General features: G+C 40.5%; 1 protein-coding gene across 4 annotated transcripts in view; it reads right to left on the bottom strand.

Annotated features, from left to right (window-relative positions):
* RALBP1 (ralA binding protein 1) overlaps positions 1-17,051 on the bottom strand; it is a 64,729-nt gene that overhangs the window by 15,156 nt on the left and 32,522 nt on the right. For 2 of the 4 annotated variants that reach the window (XM_074987443.1, XM_074987444.1), the window contains exons 2-4: positions 14,939-15,230; positions 4,459-4,917; positions 864-1,213 (exon numbers count right to left, since the gene is read on the bottom strand). In XM_074987443.1, the coding sequence (XP_074843544.1) occupies positions 864-1,213; positions 4,459-4,917; positions 14,939-15,182 (1,053 nt within the window). In that variant the 5' untranslated portion in view covers positions 15,183-15,230. Of the gene's footprint in view, positions 1-863; positions 1,214-4,458; positions 4,918-5,172; positions 5,266-14,938; positions 15,231-16,433; positions 16,589-17,051 lie in introns of those variants that run through there. The other 2 variants (XM_074987445.1, XM_074987446.1) reach the window with 2 other exon arrangements.

The raw sequence follows: 17,051 nt of genomic DNA, 5'->3' as shown, positions 1-17,051 counted from the left end.
TCACAATTTATCTTGAAATGAGTGTCAGAGTTCCAACACAAATTGTGTTGTATTGCCTAATCTATTTAAGCCATAAAACATGACAGGACATGAGTTAGGCTGCATTGATTTCATGCCTATTCTGTTAGGGAGGAGGACGGACAGTGTGGGGCTGCCAAAAAGTATCAGTGAGTAAAACCCAGCCTTAATGCTAGAGGGCCTTACCGAGATTATAAAATCATGAAGCAAGATTTTTATAAACCTCAAACACAAAATGTGTTAATATAGCAAAACTCCAAATCCAAACTGTGACTAATTTAATATATATAAAGTACAATTAAAAATTAAGCTGCAATCCAGTTATTGCTCAGAGCTCTTATTAGGCAACTGGTCCATTTGATTTCTTCTGATAATATATTGAGACTTAGCCAAATACCCAAATAATTATTTCATGAGGAAAAAATTGATGTTTACGAAACTGGCTTAACTGCCTTGAAATAGGATTTAAGCAATAATAGAATGATAAATCATTAAACCTCCAACTATAACAAACTATTGAAGTGTGCATGAAAATATTGGTGTCAAAAGGTTCCAACTCTCCTCCTCTCACTACACACTGATACCTTACTTGAAAACTAATCACACAACCATGTTTATAATACTTAAATTATTTAAAGGCAATATATGTTCATCTGGATTTCAGACTAGACCACATTAGGAGTAATTAAAACCAAAAATATTAAGTCCTGAAGAATACATAAAGAGAAGCTATTATGCAACTGAATAACAACATTTATAGTTTTTGTTTATAATTGTAAGAGAGAACATTTTAAAGAATCTCTTGTTAGGATTGCAATGCACAGCTCACATACATGTGAATGTACCTGAACAGTAGGGCTGAGTACAATAGAAATGTTCTGGATGTTCATTTTTGTTTCTAGCTCCTTTGCGATAACATGGTCCATATGCACAACCAACCAAGAAATTAAGAGGTGGTTACACTCTGGCAACTCCTTCAGCAAGCGTTGGCACTCCTGAACTTTTTCCCCCTCTGTGCTCTTTCCGCAAGCCTCTTCAAAACGAGGCATAAGCTCTTTGGTAAGCAAGTTTTCAGGCAATTCTCGTAGATATTGTTTCAGCAAGCTGGCTATCGTATTCGGCTCATATTCCTCCAAGTTGGGAGATTCTTCTCGATCATAGGCTGCTTTTAGCTCATCCACCTTTGATTTTATTCCTTAAAATATTTAGATTGGAAATTAGAGATCTTGAAAACAAGTCCATCAAACATCTTTACATTTAGGCTATGAAGCATCTATTGACAGAAGTTACTGTCGAGAGGGAAATCTCGATGGAACCTCTGTCAACAGATTGCATCTACACACAACTTTTTCTGTCGACAGAGAGCTGCCAGATTGCATTGGCCTCTGGTACCAGAAAGCAGAACAGCAGCTCTCTAAAGAGGGCTGCCTGACAACTGGAAGCCCCCCCTCTGTCGACAGAAGTGTCTATATTGCACTTCTGTCGATGGTACTCTATAGAGAGATTGTTATGCCTCAGATTTTTGCGGAACAATACCATTGAGGCAAATGCAGAGTTCTGCTGAGAACTCTGCGTATATGCTCCCTGAGTTATGTCAACAGAAGGCCCCTTCTGTCAACAAAACTCTCTAGCGTACACCCAGCCTTAAGGTATCTTTACACTGCCAACTAAAGCGCAATGGTAGCAGATGTGCGTACCCATTAGCTTTCATCTAACTTGTGATGGTAACAACAGTAACGAAAATGCCGTGGCACAGACTTCAATACAAGCTAACCAACCCTAGTACAAGTGCTCAAGGGACCCTGACTGCATACTCATGGTGCTAAACCATGCCTCGGTTAGTTCTACCATGTCATCAACATTACAGTGACCCATGTTAGGTGTATTAAATCTGGCATAGGTATGCCTACCTCTGCCACAACTAGGTACACCGTCATGTAAACATAGCCTTAGAGACTTACAGGTTTTCATCTACCTGCCCCTCCTTACTATGCACATGTTTTTGTCTGTTTTAGAGCCCTTTTTTTTTTTTTTTGGTCACTCAGTGCCAAGAGTTAAGTTAATTGAGACCTTCCAAGGTGACCTATGTGTTGTGAAACAAAACAAGACCAGTAAGCTCAATCCTGATAAAAGCAAGGCTAAGAAGGAAATTCATGCACATAAGCAAGTATAGTGTGTTTTGGTTTCCTGAAGTAAAAAGACCCAAAAACATTGGCTCCTGCTCTGATGTGAAAATGCCATGTAGCAGAAGCACAGAGCCAACCTGACAGCATAAGCACATGTGTGCGTGAAGGGGTTAAACGAGTAAGAGACACTGCTTTACCATATAGATTTGATTTTATGAAGTTCATCAAAAGTCCCGCTGCTGAAGCACACTATATAGTAAAGCAATGGCACCTACCTGACCCCACCCCCAAAATATGTTGCCTGCATGATCTACCAGGGTTTCATGATCATGGAAACTGAAGCAATGTCAGACCTATGTGGGAGCCAAAGCACCTAAAATAAAGGTGAAAGTTTAAGATCATCTGTATATTTAAATTCGTAGTTGGCATGCAGTATATCATTCTAAAATGAACAGTTTTATTAAAAAATACTTGCAGTCTACTCTTAAAGAATAATCTCTAAGTAACACAAAAGCCAGAGACTTCCATTTAAAACCAAGCAAAACAAAACAAAACAATAAAAACCGCTCATTTGCCAATTTCCAATCAGCCATTCCTTCAGGGAGGTGTAATATTTAAAACTCTTGGTTTGGCGTACTCCCTATTTCAAAGAATATATTTTACTGTATGACTAGGGGGGAAAAAAAACCACCATTCAGTACCTGAGTAGCATTTTGATTCCTAAAACCAGGAAAATTTGTCAGTTAATGGGGGGGGCTTTGATATAGTATTCTGCAGAAATGCAGATAGATAACTTTTTCTTTAAATAAAAAAATCCTGAAGGTTATATGTGATGGGTTAAAGGAGGTTCCCACCAAAAGACCCAGAATGAACAGCATATTGTGAATAAAGAAAAGGTTACCCATAGAAAATGAAATTAATTCTAGGCAGAATTTCCAGGCCTCATAAAATGAGAAACTATTTATGCTGCTATGCTCTATTATCACATGTAGTTTGAAATCATATGCAACTGCATAAATGTGCAATCTGCATAGCAAAGGAATGAGAAATCTGATTCAGTGAATAAGCTTAATTTGAACAGGCTTTCATATGAAATGAAGGGGATATTGCACTGGAGAATGCCAAGAGTGCCTTAAAATAGACCACAGAAAAGAACCCCACATTGTATTTCTGCAAGGCATTGCAATCATTTGAATGCTCTGAAATACAAGATCGGATAAACAGTTTTGACTGTTTCCCTATGTGGGCATCCCCAGCAAATACCATGTACATCAACTGCATGCAGATATCCTGATAAAGTCTTTAAAACTGGTGCCCTATGCTGTTTCATAGATTTGGACAAGACATTTTAAATGCTCTACAGGCTTTTCCTTATTTTCTTTCCTTTTATATTCGACAGCTCAAGCACTATACTTGGGATACCTGAATGATTAATATTGCAGGTAGCTTTCTCAAAAATAGCTATATACTTAAATTACTAAAATCATTGACACTGTTATGTAGATTAGTATTATACAACTAAGACTGCTAATTATCTTGGTGTTACTACCAGTGTATTTCTTCAAATCCAAGCTGAAATTCTCAACTGCTGTTCTACATTATTAGTGGATTTACTGAAAGAAAAAAAACAAACAAAGGTTTGGTATATATTTATAATTTTTTTTTAAATAAAATATGAATGAAAGCGGATGGGAAAAGCTACTTCAAAAACCCCACCGAATCTCCATTTTCATTATCCAGAATTGTATTTTTTTTTAAATAAAGGAACAATATACTCAAAATAACTGCAAGCATTGATCAAAACATTTTAACATTCATGGCTCACCTGAAAGGCACATTACAGTACATACCTAGTGTCTGGCCCATCAAAAAGACCAAACCATATACATATTTGTTGCCACCTGTAGCAAGCAGGTGACCACACGATGAAAACACATATGAAAACTGCTTGCTAATGGTCATATAGGACAAGGAGAGGTTCAATACTGAACCCCAGTGTACCTGATAAACCTTTCCCCTTCCCATATTCCATGAGACTGGATTTGTAACTTAAATACCTTCTGCTCCACAACTAAGGACACAGAACTATTTTTTTCTACCATCATGTAAACCATCTTTCAGGAATTTCAAATGCATAATTTGACTTGAACAGTTAATCTCACTAAAGTTGCAGTCTTTTATGAAATTAAATAATTAAAACTATAAAGGCGGGGTGGATGTGTGAAAAAAGAAAGTACTGTAGTCATGGCTTTTGTTTTCCTGACACAAATGAAGGTAAAACCTTGAAAATGTGCATTTAGACATGCCCATATACCTGAAACTCTGTAGATGCCTTCGCATTTCATGCCATACTTCTCTATGTAATCTATACATTCACGGAAAACTGCTGGCAAGCGAATGCCATCGTACATCATGGTCCTGTCTGCTGCATCAGCCAAAGGAATCCCAAACACAGGCCGAAGACTTGGAACATCCATCTGAGGTACCTCTGGCTCAGAAGTTGGCTTTTTCTTTTTCTTCTTCTCCTTCCATTGTTTTACAACATCTGCAGCTGTTAAGTCTTTTGACTTCTTCTCTTTATGTTTTTCTTCCTTGTGTTTGTCATCTTTATGTTTTTCATCTTTGGGTTTTTCTTTTACTTTAAAATCCTTTTCTTTTTTTTTGGAAAAGCTGGGCTTCTTGAAAACATGAATTCCTTTGGACCGTTTCAGCTTGGAAGGACTTTCAGCTTCATCTCCAGAGCTGTCCTCTTGGAAGGCAGCATAACCCTCCGCTATTGGGAAAAAAGAAGAAAAAGCAAGGGACAAAAAGTTATTTTAATTTATTTAAAAAAAGACTATGAGGAGGAACAAACAGGGAAAGGGTAATACTGAAAAAGACAGACTACTGGCATACAACTACAAAAGATCCACTCCACTTTCTGCCCCCCTCAAGAAGTAAGTTGGGCAATTAAGTCAGCAGTTCACAGTTATGCCAGCACGAACACATCTCATGAATCCCCTGAACACTTGGTATTTTACATACTTACTCAGTATGACAATGTCCATCTTACGTGCTATTTGTCCACTTATATAGTCAAGGAAATGCAAAATAAAACAACTGTCTGGCAACTTCTATGTTCCTGTAATCAATAGTATAAAAGTTGCTGTTAAGAAAAATCATCTGCTACATAAGCACAGCTTTAATAAAATACTATACAAAGGGTGGAGTCATTTAATTGCTCACTATCTGTCTGAAAATGTTAAGAATATTCTTAAGGTGAATGTGAAAATATTAAATTTTAGGCTCACATCAAAATATCATTAAGTGGGGGGACTTACATAAATAAAGTTGTTCCAACTGACTTCTTATTACCTGTTATTGCAGTTCTAAGTTTGCCTTATGTAGACTAAGTGACAGACTGCAACTCCAAAGTCACAGTCTTGTAATAACAGGCTTCAGCTGCAAAAAATACAATGTACTGGGTCTGAAATATATGCAGAAGTATTTTTATAAGCTACACCTCTGCAGCTAGCCCTGCCTATCCTTCAGGCAAGAACAGGAAAATCTTTAAAGATGGATTGGAAGGGTTTTTTTAAGACAACTAATTATAGGTTTACATGTTAAATGCTCCAAAGAGCTAAAATAAACAAGAAATATGTTCAACAAAGAAGAGATTTTACATGCAATCTATAGCTTTTAGGTTCCCTTAAAGTTATAATCAGCTCTAGCTCTGAAGGGATGCTTCAGCATGAGGTTTTCCTGCTGTTGTTTCATTAGCCAGGAAACTTCTGGAACATAAAACTGGCCTATTATTTGCAAGAGGGACGAAAGGAGTTGAGTCATTCAAGTCCCATTTCGTAGTGAACAAGGTTTTGCCTTTTTTTTTTTTATTATTTGGCTTGTAAGGTCCTCAGGGCAGGCACCATACATGACACTGTGTGCTGTGCGTCTTAGAGTTACATAATACAGCGTGCACTTGCAGGACTCAGATGGATTTAAATACCTTGCACCCTCTGATTCTGGGCTGCTCCAAGGGCTAGAGGGGTCCCCAGCATAATTTTGATAACAGCTTCCTCAGGCTGCCTTACAGACAGCATTGTATTTGCAAAGCTTTTAATAGTCAAATCCCAACAATGTGACTGGTATAAAATATGTTAAATATACAGAACTGATGTATACTAAACAAACTGTAACAGAAAGGAAGCCGTGCTAGTCTATACACTATCAAAACAAAAAAGCAGTCAAGTAGGACTTTAAAGACTAAGTGGGTCTGTCCCACGAAAGCTCACCAAATAAATTATTTGGTTAGTCTTTAAAGTGCTACTTGACTGCTTTTTTTGTTTTAAACAAACTGCAGTTACTTTACCAGCACACCCTCCCTCAAAAATACTGCAAACTCCATGTTCCAGCGGGATTGAGTTGTTAATTTAACAGCTCCAGCACAGTGTATACTAGTGAAAGTGATGTGCCCTGGCTTCAAGGGATCAAATAAAGCCATAAGTTAAATCAAGCAAGTTAAACTCATTCTGTAAAGAGGGCCAAACTTCACATTGTAATTTGTCAAAACAAAAAGCAGTCAAGTAGCACTTTAAAGACTAGCAAAATAGTTTATTAGGTGAGCTTTTCGCTGGACAGACCCACTTCTTCAGACCATAGCCAGACCAGAACAGACTCAATATTTAAGGCACAGAGAACCAAAAACAGTAAGCAAGGAGGACAAATCAGAAAAAGATAATCAAGCTGAGCAAATCAGAGAGTGGAGGGGGGAAGGTCAAGAATTAGACTGAGCCAAGTATGCAGACGAGCCCCTATAGTGACTCAGAAAGTTCCCATCATGATTTAAACCATGTGTTAATGTGCCGAATTTGAATATAAAAGCCAGCTCGGCTGTTTCTCTTTCCAGAACGGTGCGATAATTCCTTTTCAGTAACACACATACCTTTAGGTTATTGACAGTTTAGTGCGACAATTTAGGTCATTGTCTGGCTATGGTCTGAAGAAGTGGGTCTGTTCCACGAAAGCTCACCTAATAAACTATTTTGCTAGTCTTTAAAGTGCTACTTGACTGCTTTTTGTTTTGATAGTGTATAGACTAGCATGGCTTCCTCTCTGTTACGATTTAAACCATGTGTTAATGTGCCGAATTTCAATATAAAAGCCAGCTCGGCTGCTTCTCTTTCCAGAACGGTGCGATAATTCCTGTTCAGTAACACACATACCTTTAGGTCATTGACAGAATGCCCCATTCCATTAAAATGTTGACTAACTGGTTTGTGGATCTGGAGTGTTTTGATTTTGTTTTGATAGTGTATAGACTAGCATGGCTTCCTCTCTGTTACTACTGTAATTTGTGTGTGTCTTAAGTCTCCAGGGTCAGGAACATATACACTATGCATGATTCACTAAAGAAATCCCACTGGTGATAATGGGAGGTTTGCAGATCTCCCCATGATAAAACATAATCCTTAAGTACAGGTCAAACTTCTCTAGTCTGGCACCCTCGGGATCTGACCGGTGCTGAACAAGAGAATTTGCCACACCATGGCAAGTCAATATTGTCGAGCGCATTACCAACACTTCCACTTGTTTAAAGGGCTCTTAGAAGATGATGACATTTAGGGGTAAATTAGAGCTAAATAACATCACAGAATACAGAGTCAGGACTGGTGGCTGTAAACAAACTTCATGGAACTGCAGGAAACCTGGCCACCACCATGGTAAGTGGTTATCCAGCTAAACTAAAATCATGCTGGATTATGGATGTTGCTGCTCCAGCAAGGTTCAACCTGTAGCTGCTGAACTTTATAAAATAAGATTATTTTATTACATTCACCATTAGTCAAAGAGTGGTTCTGGACACTTTTAAGACAACCACTATTTCTATATTTTAATCCCTGGGATATATGATTGACAACATTATTGCTGTAATTGAGCAATTCAGGCTAACTTTGACTCATATGGTACGGGCTAAAATTACAATACTGAGATAAAAGGAGACAGTTAAAATCTATTACAGCCAACATTTCAGTTTGTCTGCAGTCTCAGGAAGACAGCTCTTTTTATTGTTTATGCTCTGCTCATGTTTGAAAGGCTCGCTGTACAACAAGAGTTCATTTAACCTTTTCTAAGTTAAAGTTTACATTCTGTGGAACTGCAACATATCTGGCTCCCTCTGATAGATATGTTATGTGGATCAGGTATTTGACCCAACAGATATTTTAAATTATTCATGACTTGAACAATCCACTCGTTTCTTCATTCTTCAAAAAATTCTTGGAAGGATTCTGAATGGTTGCATCTGGTAAACACTGACACTGCCTTAAGCCTGTCCTCTTTGATTGATGCCCATAGAATCATAAACTACTACAACTGGAAGGGACCTCGAGAGGTCATCATGTTTAGTCCCCTGCCCTCATGGCAGGACCAAGCACTATCTATATCATCATCCAACTTATTCTTAAATATATCTCCAATGATGAAGATTCTACATCCACCCTAGGCAATTTATTCCAGTAATAATCCACCCTGACAGTTAGGAAACTTTTCCTAATATACAAGCCAAATCTCTTTTGCTGCAATTTAAACCCACTGCTTCTTACCCTGTTATCAGAGGCAAAAGGAAAATAATTTTTCCTCCCTCCTCCCTGTAACACATTCTCACTCTGCACCTTTACTGTAGTGAACTGGTGCTACCTACACCTCTCTGTGGCTGTATCAACACTAAACACAGAACTCAACTGCCAATACTCAATTTTTTAGCTATGCCAACTGTGTAGCTAAAATCGATGTATCTGTGGTCGACTTCCATGTCTATCCACATGGCAGAACAAATGGAGCTTTGTGCTTGAGGCATCAATCAAAGAGGACAGACTTAACGCAGTGTCGGTGTTTACCAGATACAACCATTCAGAATCCTCCCAAGAATTTTTGAAGAATGAAGAAACGAGTGGATTGTTCAACTCATGAATAATTTAAAATATTTGTTGGGTCAAATACCTGATCCACATAACGTATCTATCAGAGGGAGACAGATATGTTGCAATTCTACAGAATGTAAACTTTCACTTAGAAAAGGTTAAATGAACTTAAAGGTTAAATCAACCTTCCTTTGAACTTCCTTATTCTTTGCCCCCTGCGAGGAGCACAGAGATCGACGCTGAACCCTGGGAGTATCAATTCGTACATGCGCAAAATGACATCCTGAGTGGGCTGATCTGCTGTACAGCAACTCTAGCCTGAGACTTGAAAAATTAAGCTTATTTCCCTCACAGAATACCACCCTTGAAAACTTTACAGCTCCATACCCTCTTATAACACCTTCACGTTTGCACATAGGATACTACCTAAACTTATTCTTTTGCCAGACATAATTAAATCCACCGATTACTCTCCTATCCCACCCCAATATGGACAACACCCACGGTAAGAAGACCGCAGAGCTGTGCTACAGAAACAACTCATGCAATTCTGTAGCGAAATAATGCAGGCTGCAGCCACAAGGTGCACCTTCTTTATTTGCTAACACGTATGGGAGAACTCAGACCCCCATTTTTTCCTATCATAATCAGACCTCTTCCAAGCAGCTCCACTTGTTCCTGCCCCATTACCTCACCCAATGAGTGCAGCTAGAATGAAGACGCTAGCTCAGACCAAAGGCCCCTGGCCTCACTGAACACTGACAAATGCACAGGTGAAAACCAGTTAGGCACACCTGTGGGTTAGTATACTTAAAGAGATATTGGTGTTATAAGAATGAGTTTAGTGCTTATTCTTTACGAGATGTTTACAAAATGATGTATATATTAAGTTTACTTATAATATCTATATCTTACAGTATAAAGTTATACTGGGAGTTTGCATTATAAGCCTTTGTAACTGTATAATTCACCAAATGAGAAAAGCTGCATTAAGGTAAAGTGCTTGTCCTGACACAAAATGGCTCACTGAAAGCAAAGGAGGCATTGAGTAGTATCAAAAGACACAGACATCCTTGCCTGCATTCCTCACTCCCTCCTCCAGAAAGGGAAGACCCACACATGAACTTATCCCATCAGTTTGGATTTTGAGGTGAAGGGGCTAAAAATCCTGGACAAGGAGAAACTGGATTTCTATGCTGTTTGGACTCTGAAAGTCAAAGATTTCTAAGCAAGAGAGTCTCATGCTTGGCATGGATTAATCCTAAGGACATACAGAACAGCTTATCACAAACACTTATAACTTTTTAAATCTAAGACTGTAACCTATAGGTGTGCATTTGTTTCCTGTTTGATCCTTGTAAGCAACTAATTTATTTTCTTAGTTAACAAAATGTTAGTTACAGGATTGCTACAGGTATTATTTTTAGTTTGAGATCAGAGTACAACTGACCTAACAACAGTGACTGATCCTTTAGGACAGGGAGTAACATGAATATTATTATTTTTGGTGTAAAATGATCATCTACCACACAGTCCCATTTGCAGGAGAAACACAGAATGGAATGCCTGTGCGGGACTGTCTGTGACTCCACGGTGAGACTGTTTTAATGCTTTAGAAATTCACACTTGTTACCAGATTGGTGAAACCTAATTAAAGTGGTGTCTGTGCCCCGCTTTTTGACATTCCGCCCAGAGGCTGGCACTCATGATCATAAGCCAGGCAATACAGGAAACAGATTGACAGAGCCAGATGGGTACCCAGCAGCCACATGCTACAAGACAGGCCTCGCAAGGAAAACAAGAGAACACCACTGACCATCACATACAGTCCCCACCTAAGGCCTCTCCAGCGCATCATCAGTGATCTGCAACCTATCCTGAACAATGATCTTTCACTCTCACAGACCTTGGGAGGCAGGCCCGTCCTCGCCTACAGACAGCCTGCCAACCTTAAACACATCCTCAACAGCCACTACAAATTGCAAACCAGTGGCCCTAGGCCTGGAACCAGCCCCTGCAACAGTCCTCGCTGTCAACTCTGCTCACATATCTACACCAGTGACATCATCACAGGACCTAACACCAACTATACCATCAGGGGCTCCTTTACCTGCACATCTACTAATATAATATATATGCCATCATGTGCCAGCAATGCCCCACTGCAATTTACATTGTCCAAACTGGACAGTCTCTCTGTAAAAGAATAAATGGACATAAATCAGACATCAGGAATGGTAATGTACAGCCTGTGGGGGAACACTTCAATCTCCCTGGACACTCAGTGGCAGATTTAAGGGTGGCAGTACTGACACAAAAAATTTTCAAAAATCAAATGGAGAGAGAAATCTCTGAGCTGCAATTTATTTGCAAATTTGACTCCATTAACCATGGATTAAACAGAGACTGGGAGTGGCTCGCAGCTTACAAAAACAGCTTCTCTGCCCTGGGTGTTAAGATCTCCCCATTAGACTCGGACAATGGCTCATATCCCCCTGCCTGATCTGACTTGTTTTTAATTCTTTTGATACCTACTATTGATAATGGGCCACATGCACCTTGCTAAATAGACCTAGTCAGCTCTGGCCCTCCCTTTTTCTGTGATGCCATTCTTTAAATACCCCTCTGAAACCACACCCCCCACTCATGCATCTGATGAAGTGGGTCTTTGCCCACAAAAGCTTACACTCCAAAATATCTGTTAGTCTATAAGGTGCCACAAGACTTCTTGTTGTTCTCGAAGCATGACACAGTGGCTACAGGCAGCACCACAGGGCAGAGTTAAGGCTGCATGGGCATTTACCTTAACTCTGTATTTTCTGGTTTTCAGAAGTTTGAGTTCTGCTGAACTCAACATTCTGGATGGACATATGCTACCACTGAGCTACTTTAACTCTGTGATGTTTTTTGTCATTTAATTAACTATGAAACTAGTCTGTGTGCATTTTAATGAGCTGCTTGTACTTACACCATCTCCATGTTTTCACTTACTTGTTTTTATTGACAAGACATAACTGCATGTCATATAAGCAGTGACTGGTAAAGACAATGCTTTCAGAGAGTATGGAATAAGCACATCAGTTGGACACATCTGACAAAATTAACAGCAGTGAAATAGTTGTAAGTATTGACATTTCAACTGTCATATTTAGGGTACAGACTTAGCAAAGTGTCGTTGGGAGTGAGGCAGTTAATATTTTTCTGAGCCACTGCCATAGGCTGTCTGAAGACTCAAGATATCACTGTACCAAGTTAACACTCATTTTGTATTTTCAGAGTTTTCTTCACAACTGTAAGGATGAGAAAATTTGCTGTGAAAGTTGAAGTTGTTAGAAATGATTCTGCAGCAGTGAATGCCACAGCACCAGTTTATCCCTCCCTTTCTTGATCTGTTTTTAAGATGCCAATCATGTATTTTGGGTACCACCAAAATATACATAATAGTTTATATGGTATTTCATGATCAAGCCCATAATTTGTCACTATGTACTAGACTTAACTAAGAACCATAGCACACATTTCACAACATCTCAAAATGCACACAATATGCTCACGCAAATCAAGTGATTCCACAAAAAAAAAAACACTGACATGAATACAGTACCTGAAGGCAGAGTTAAAATTATTCTTCATCCTTCTAACTTTAAAAATTATAGAAATAATTTAAATATATAAAATATACCTTAAAGTATCTACTTTTGGACAAATAAGCAGATTTGACACCAAAGTACTCTGTTTTAATGGCATGCAGCTATTTTGTCAGAGAACTTGGAAATACTTGGGAATGCCTTTCTCCAGGTATATATTCAGCACTGCAGTTAGCCCAAGATTAAGGGAGAGGTACAGCAACGTTAATATGTGCCAAGTACTTACGCTAAACAATCAGTTCCATTTGCATTTAGGTGTGACTCAGAATACATTCCCCTGACCTGAAACTGAGATGTGTGTGGCTGTAAAGCTTCTTTCTCTCACCAACAGAATTTGGTCCAATAAAAGATACTATATCTCACTCACCATGTCTCATTAATGAACAGTGACAGAGAAATAGCTGTGTTAGTCTGTATTCTACTTTGTCATGTCTCATTAAGGAATTCAGTACAGAAGCCAAAGCAATTCACACCTAATGAACTGACATCTCTGCCTCTCCATTTCTTCCCGTCCATTAAATATATGTCATATTACTTGTATTTCCCCAGATTAAGGATCTTGTCTCACAAAACCTTTTACCAGGGGCTGGTGTCAGCTTCTGGCCAAATGGCTGCACGCAGCATTTCTTAGATAGTATATCTGTACAACTGCTGTGGAACTGCAGGAGAAATTAAGCAGGTAAATACGGGATAAACCAAGAAAGTACAACTGAGGTGGAACTGTGGGACAGGATTAGGACATTGACAGCAGATGGGTTTTTGGTCTGAAGCAAAACCCAATCTCATGCTTACGTTCTAGAACTAGGCTGTGCCTGCTATCTTGGGCTTAAAGCACCCTCAAGCCCAGGTTAGAATTTTTTTTCCTCTGGGGGCTACAGATGGGCTAGCTCTACAGTGAAGAGATAACCCATTACTTCTTCATACTCAGAGGGATGTGTCTGAACAGAGAAATGAGAAGAACTCACTGACAAGCAATTGACCAAGCAGTGTCTTGGACTTGGGATAAACCTGCTCATTAACTTTTCTGGAAAGAAGATATTTAAAAAACAACTGTTTTTAAAAAACAGGCAGGAATAGCTCAAAATTGAGACATGAAAAGGAAGGAGTCAGAGCTGTGTTTGTCATCATTTTTTGTTGCTGGCAAAAATTGCAACCCCCTATATCTCAGCGCTTCCCAAACTTTTCAGCATCACGCCCTCCTTTTGATTTTTGAGAAAACCTCTCACCCCCCAACCTTTTCTTTACCATCATCCAACCTCCCTTGTAACAAAAAATTCAAATAGTAATTTCAAATAAACACAAAAACTTGATATAAAATGTTATTTAAAATTAAAAAGAAGCACTAATAGTTTTTCTTGGCTCCTTGCAGTTGCCTGGTACAGCCCCAGCTGGCCAGCTGCCTGAGCCCCATGCCAGCGTCCAGAGCTGCCCCTGTCAGCCATCTGCCTGTCAGAGACCTGCACTGCCAGAGCTGCCTACCTAAGCCCCACGCCACCAGGGCCAGCCACCCACTTGCCCGCCAGCTGCCAGGGCCAGCCATCCACCTGCCTGCTGGCCTCCTGAGCCCCACACTGCCGGGACCAGTCGCCCGCCAATCAGCCACGCACCCCAGCTGTGGGCCAGCCGCCCACCCAAGCCCCACACTGCAGGGCCAGCTGCCCACCCACCAGCCCGAGCCACCCAAGCCCCATGCTGCTGGGGCCAGCTGCCCGAGCTCAGCTCTGCCAGGGCCAGCTGCCTGAGCCCCATGCATCCCCCAAGCTACTTGGCTGCCTGAGCCTCCCATCTAATCCCATCCTCTACCTTCTCCACCCCAACTCACACTCACTCTCGTTTGCAGAGGGCAGCTAGTTCCACGTGGGTCTTTGCTGGCTGCCTGCTTTTTATAGCAGCTGCACCAGATCACCCACATAAAATGGCAGGGGGTGAGAGCTGGAAGCAAAGGCCGGATCTTTCTTCAGGTGGGGGGATGATGGGGTGGGGGGGCGCGAGTTGCCTTGCATCCCCCCTGGAATTTCTGAACACCCCCCAGTTTGGGGCACTATGCCCTATCTCAAGCTAGGAGCTCCAGACTTCAGCCCCACAAAACACATCAATTAGCTCTGACAGACCTCAGACAACTGTCCTGCCTCCTATTCCCTAGCGCCAGCCCTGCCTGTGACCTCACTGATACCCGCCCTAGACCCCCAGTTTGAGAAACACTGAGTTAGAGAGATCATACACATGAGGGCAGAGAAAGTTTACTCACTTCTTTTCTCCTTTTTCTTAAATTTTCCTTTCTTCTTCCCATGCTCCTTTTCATCATCTGACACTATATCTGGAGGCTCATGTAGGTTATCATGAGGCGGTGAAGGCTCACCAGTCCGGTACAATCCAGGGAATTTTGTTGGGCTGATTTCTTCAGAGCTGGGGGTACGGGCAAGAACCCCGCTATGTTCCACTCTGCGATGTTCACTGGGGCTGCTGGTAGGAGGCAGGAAGCACTCAGTCATTCTGATTCCCAGACACAAACTGAAAATTCTGTCACCTGTCCATCACACCTACAACAGGAAAAAAAAAAAAAATCAAATCTCCAAAATGCTCCAAACACTAGTTTTTAAACCAGTCCCTTAGACTGCCATCCTGCAACTAACAGCAATAGTAATGTTACAATAAGACAATCAATGGAATTACCCTCATGACTATACTCAGCAGTATCTATAGAATCTGACAATTACTGAACTGCAGTCTTATTATGTAACTTTACTTTGAAGGCTCTATTAGTTAAATGTTTTAAACTTTTCCAGTTTAAGATCTGCCATTTAAAATACAGCAGAAGCCAGAGATGCATGTATCTCAGGTTAACACGACTCTGAACGGTAGGGAGCTGGCCAGTCAGTCACTGACAGGAGCGCAGTAGTGCTGGTCAGTTTCCCCACTCCTCTGAGTGGTGGGGAGCTGGTGCCTGGCTCCAGGCTGCCCCTCACTTAGAGGAGCAGCAGCACTGGTCAGTTTCCTGACTCCCATACATGGCAGGTAGCAGGGAGCCAGGCACCAGCTCCCCACCATTCACAGGAGCAGGGAAACTGACCTCTACTACTGAGCGGATCAATTTCCCAGCTCCTGTCTGGGTGGAAGCCCAGAGCCCGACTCTTGGCTGCCACCACTGACAGGAGTGGGGAAACTGACCTCACAGGAGACAGTGCTGTGCTGGTCAGCTTCCTGGCTCCCCCAAGTTACATGAACTTTGACTTATGCAGGGTTGCACAAGAACGCAACCTCCACATAAGTCAGGAGGTCTACTGTATCAAAGAAATTGGACTACTTATTAAAACGTTATTTTAGAATTTTCTACTTCTTGAATTAGGTGGTGTTTTTTGTTCTTGTATTAAAGGTTTATTGGAACTTATACAGTTTTCAACATCAATTACTCTTGTTTCGGGGCTGGCAGTGGTCATGAGCACTGTTTACAAGCCTCATAATCCCCTCTCCACTTGCAGAGCTCATTCTCATCTCTAATTAATTATCTTGCCTATCTGCAAACAAGAATTTGCTTATCCTGTTCCAATATAAAAGGAGTTGGGGTCAAAATAATCTTCAACTTGTGGTGGTGTATGTCATAGTTTTTTAAACTAGGTTTGGCAGAAAACACATTCCATGAGCAACTCATAGCTGTGCCACGAGCGTTTAGAAAAATACGCTGATGGTATACATTTTCTGTTATTAAAACCAGATACAATGTTACTGCTTTATTGCTATGATACCTGATTGAATTACTTCATTTTGTTTTTGCTGTATATGTTGCTGTCTGCTTTTTTGGTCAGACTTCCTTTTTTTTTCTTTTTTTTTTTGAAGAAAATTTTCATAGGTGTTCCACATAAAAAATATTGTTTGGTGTGCCATGGACGCAAACAGTTTAAAAGATGCTGGTGTAAGTGATGTGCTGGAAGTGAGACAGAAACAAAGAGAAGCAGCTTGATTTAGTGCAAAGGGAAGTAATAGGCTAGCAGAATGCAAAACTGGGGCAAGCGCTCTCTTAGGGAGGCATGTCCATGAAGTCCCTTCAGTGATTCCCTACAGTAGAACTCCTGGCCAGAATTAAAACTCCTCCGAAATTAGCAGAACTTCAGATAGCAGCTACAGAAACTCTGCGCCCCCCCGAGGAGTGAATTATCCATAGGATACTTTACATTTCCACACATCAGGTTTTGCCGAATTTGGCCTCTTAAATCTAAATGGTCATCCTAAAATGTAACTTTTTTATTTTACTGCTTCCTTAGTTCAGGAGGCTCTTCATTCCTACACCTACTGGTGTAGCTGGACAAAGGCTCAGAACAGAAGTATAGGTTATGATGACCTGACTTGTGCAGGAAGAGTTGCCA

The sequence above is a fragment of the Carettochelys insculpta genome, chromosome 2, assembly GCF_033958435.1.
Source record: "Carettochelys insculpta isolate YL-2023 chromosome 2, ASM3395843v1, whole genome shotgun sequence".
In the NCBI taxonomy this organism is placed as follows: Eukaryota; Metazoa; Chordata; order Testudines; family Carettochelyidae; genus Carettochelys; species Carettochelys insculpta.
The sequence above is the reverse complement of the archived record's forward strand: the minus strand, read 5'-3'. Positions and strand labels throughout refer to the sequence as shown.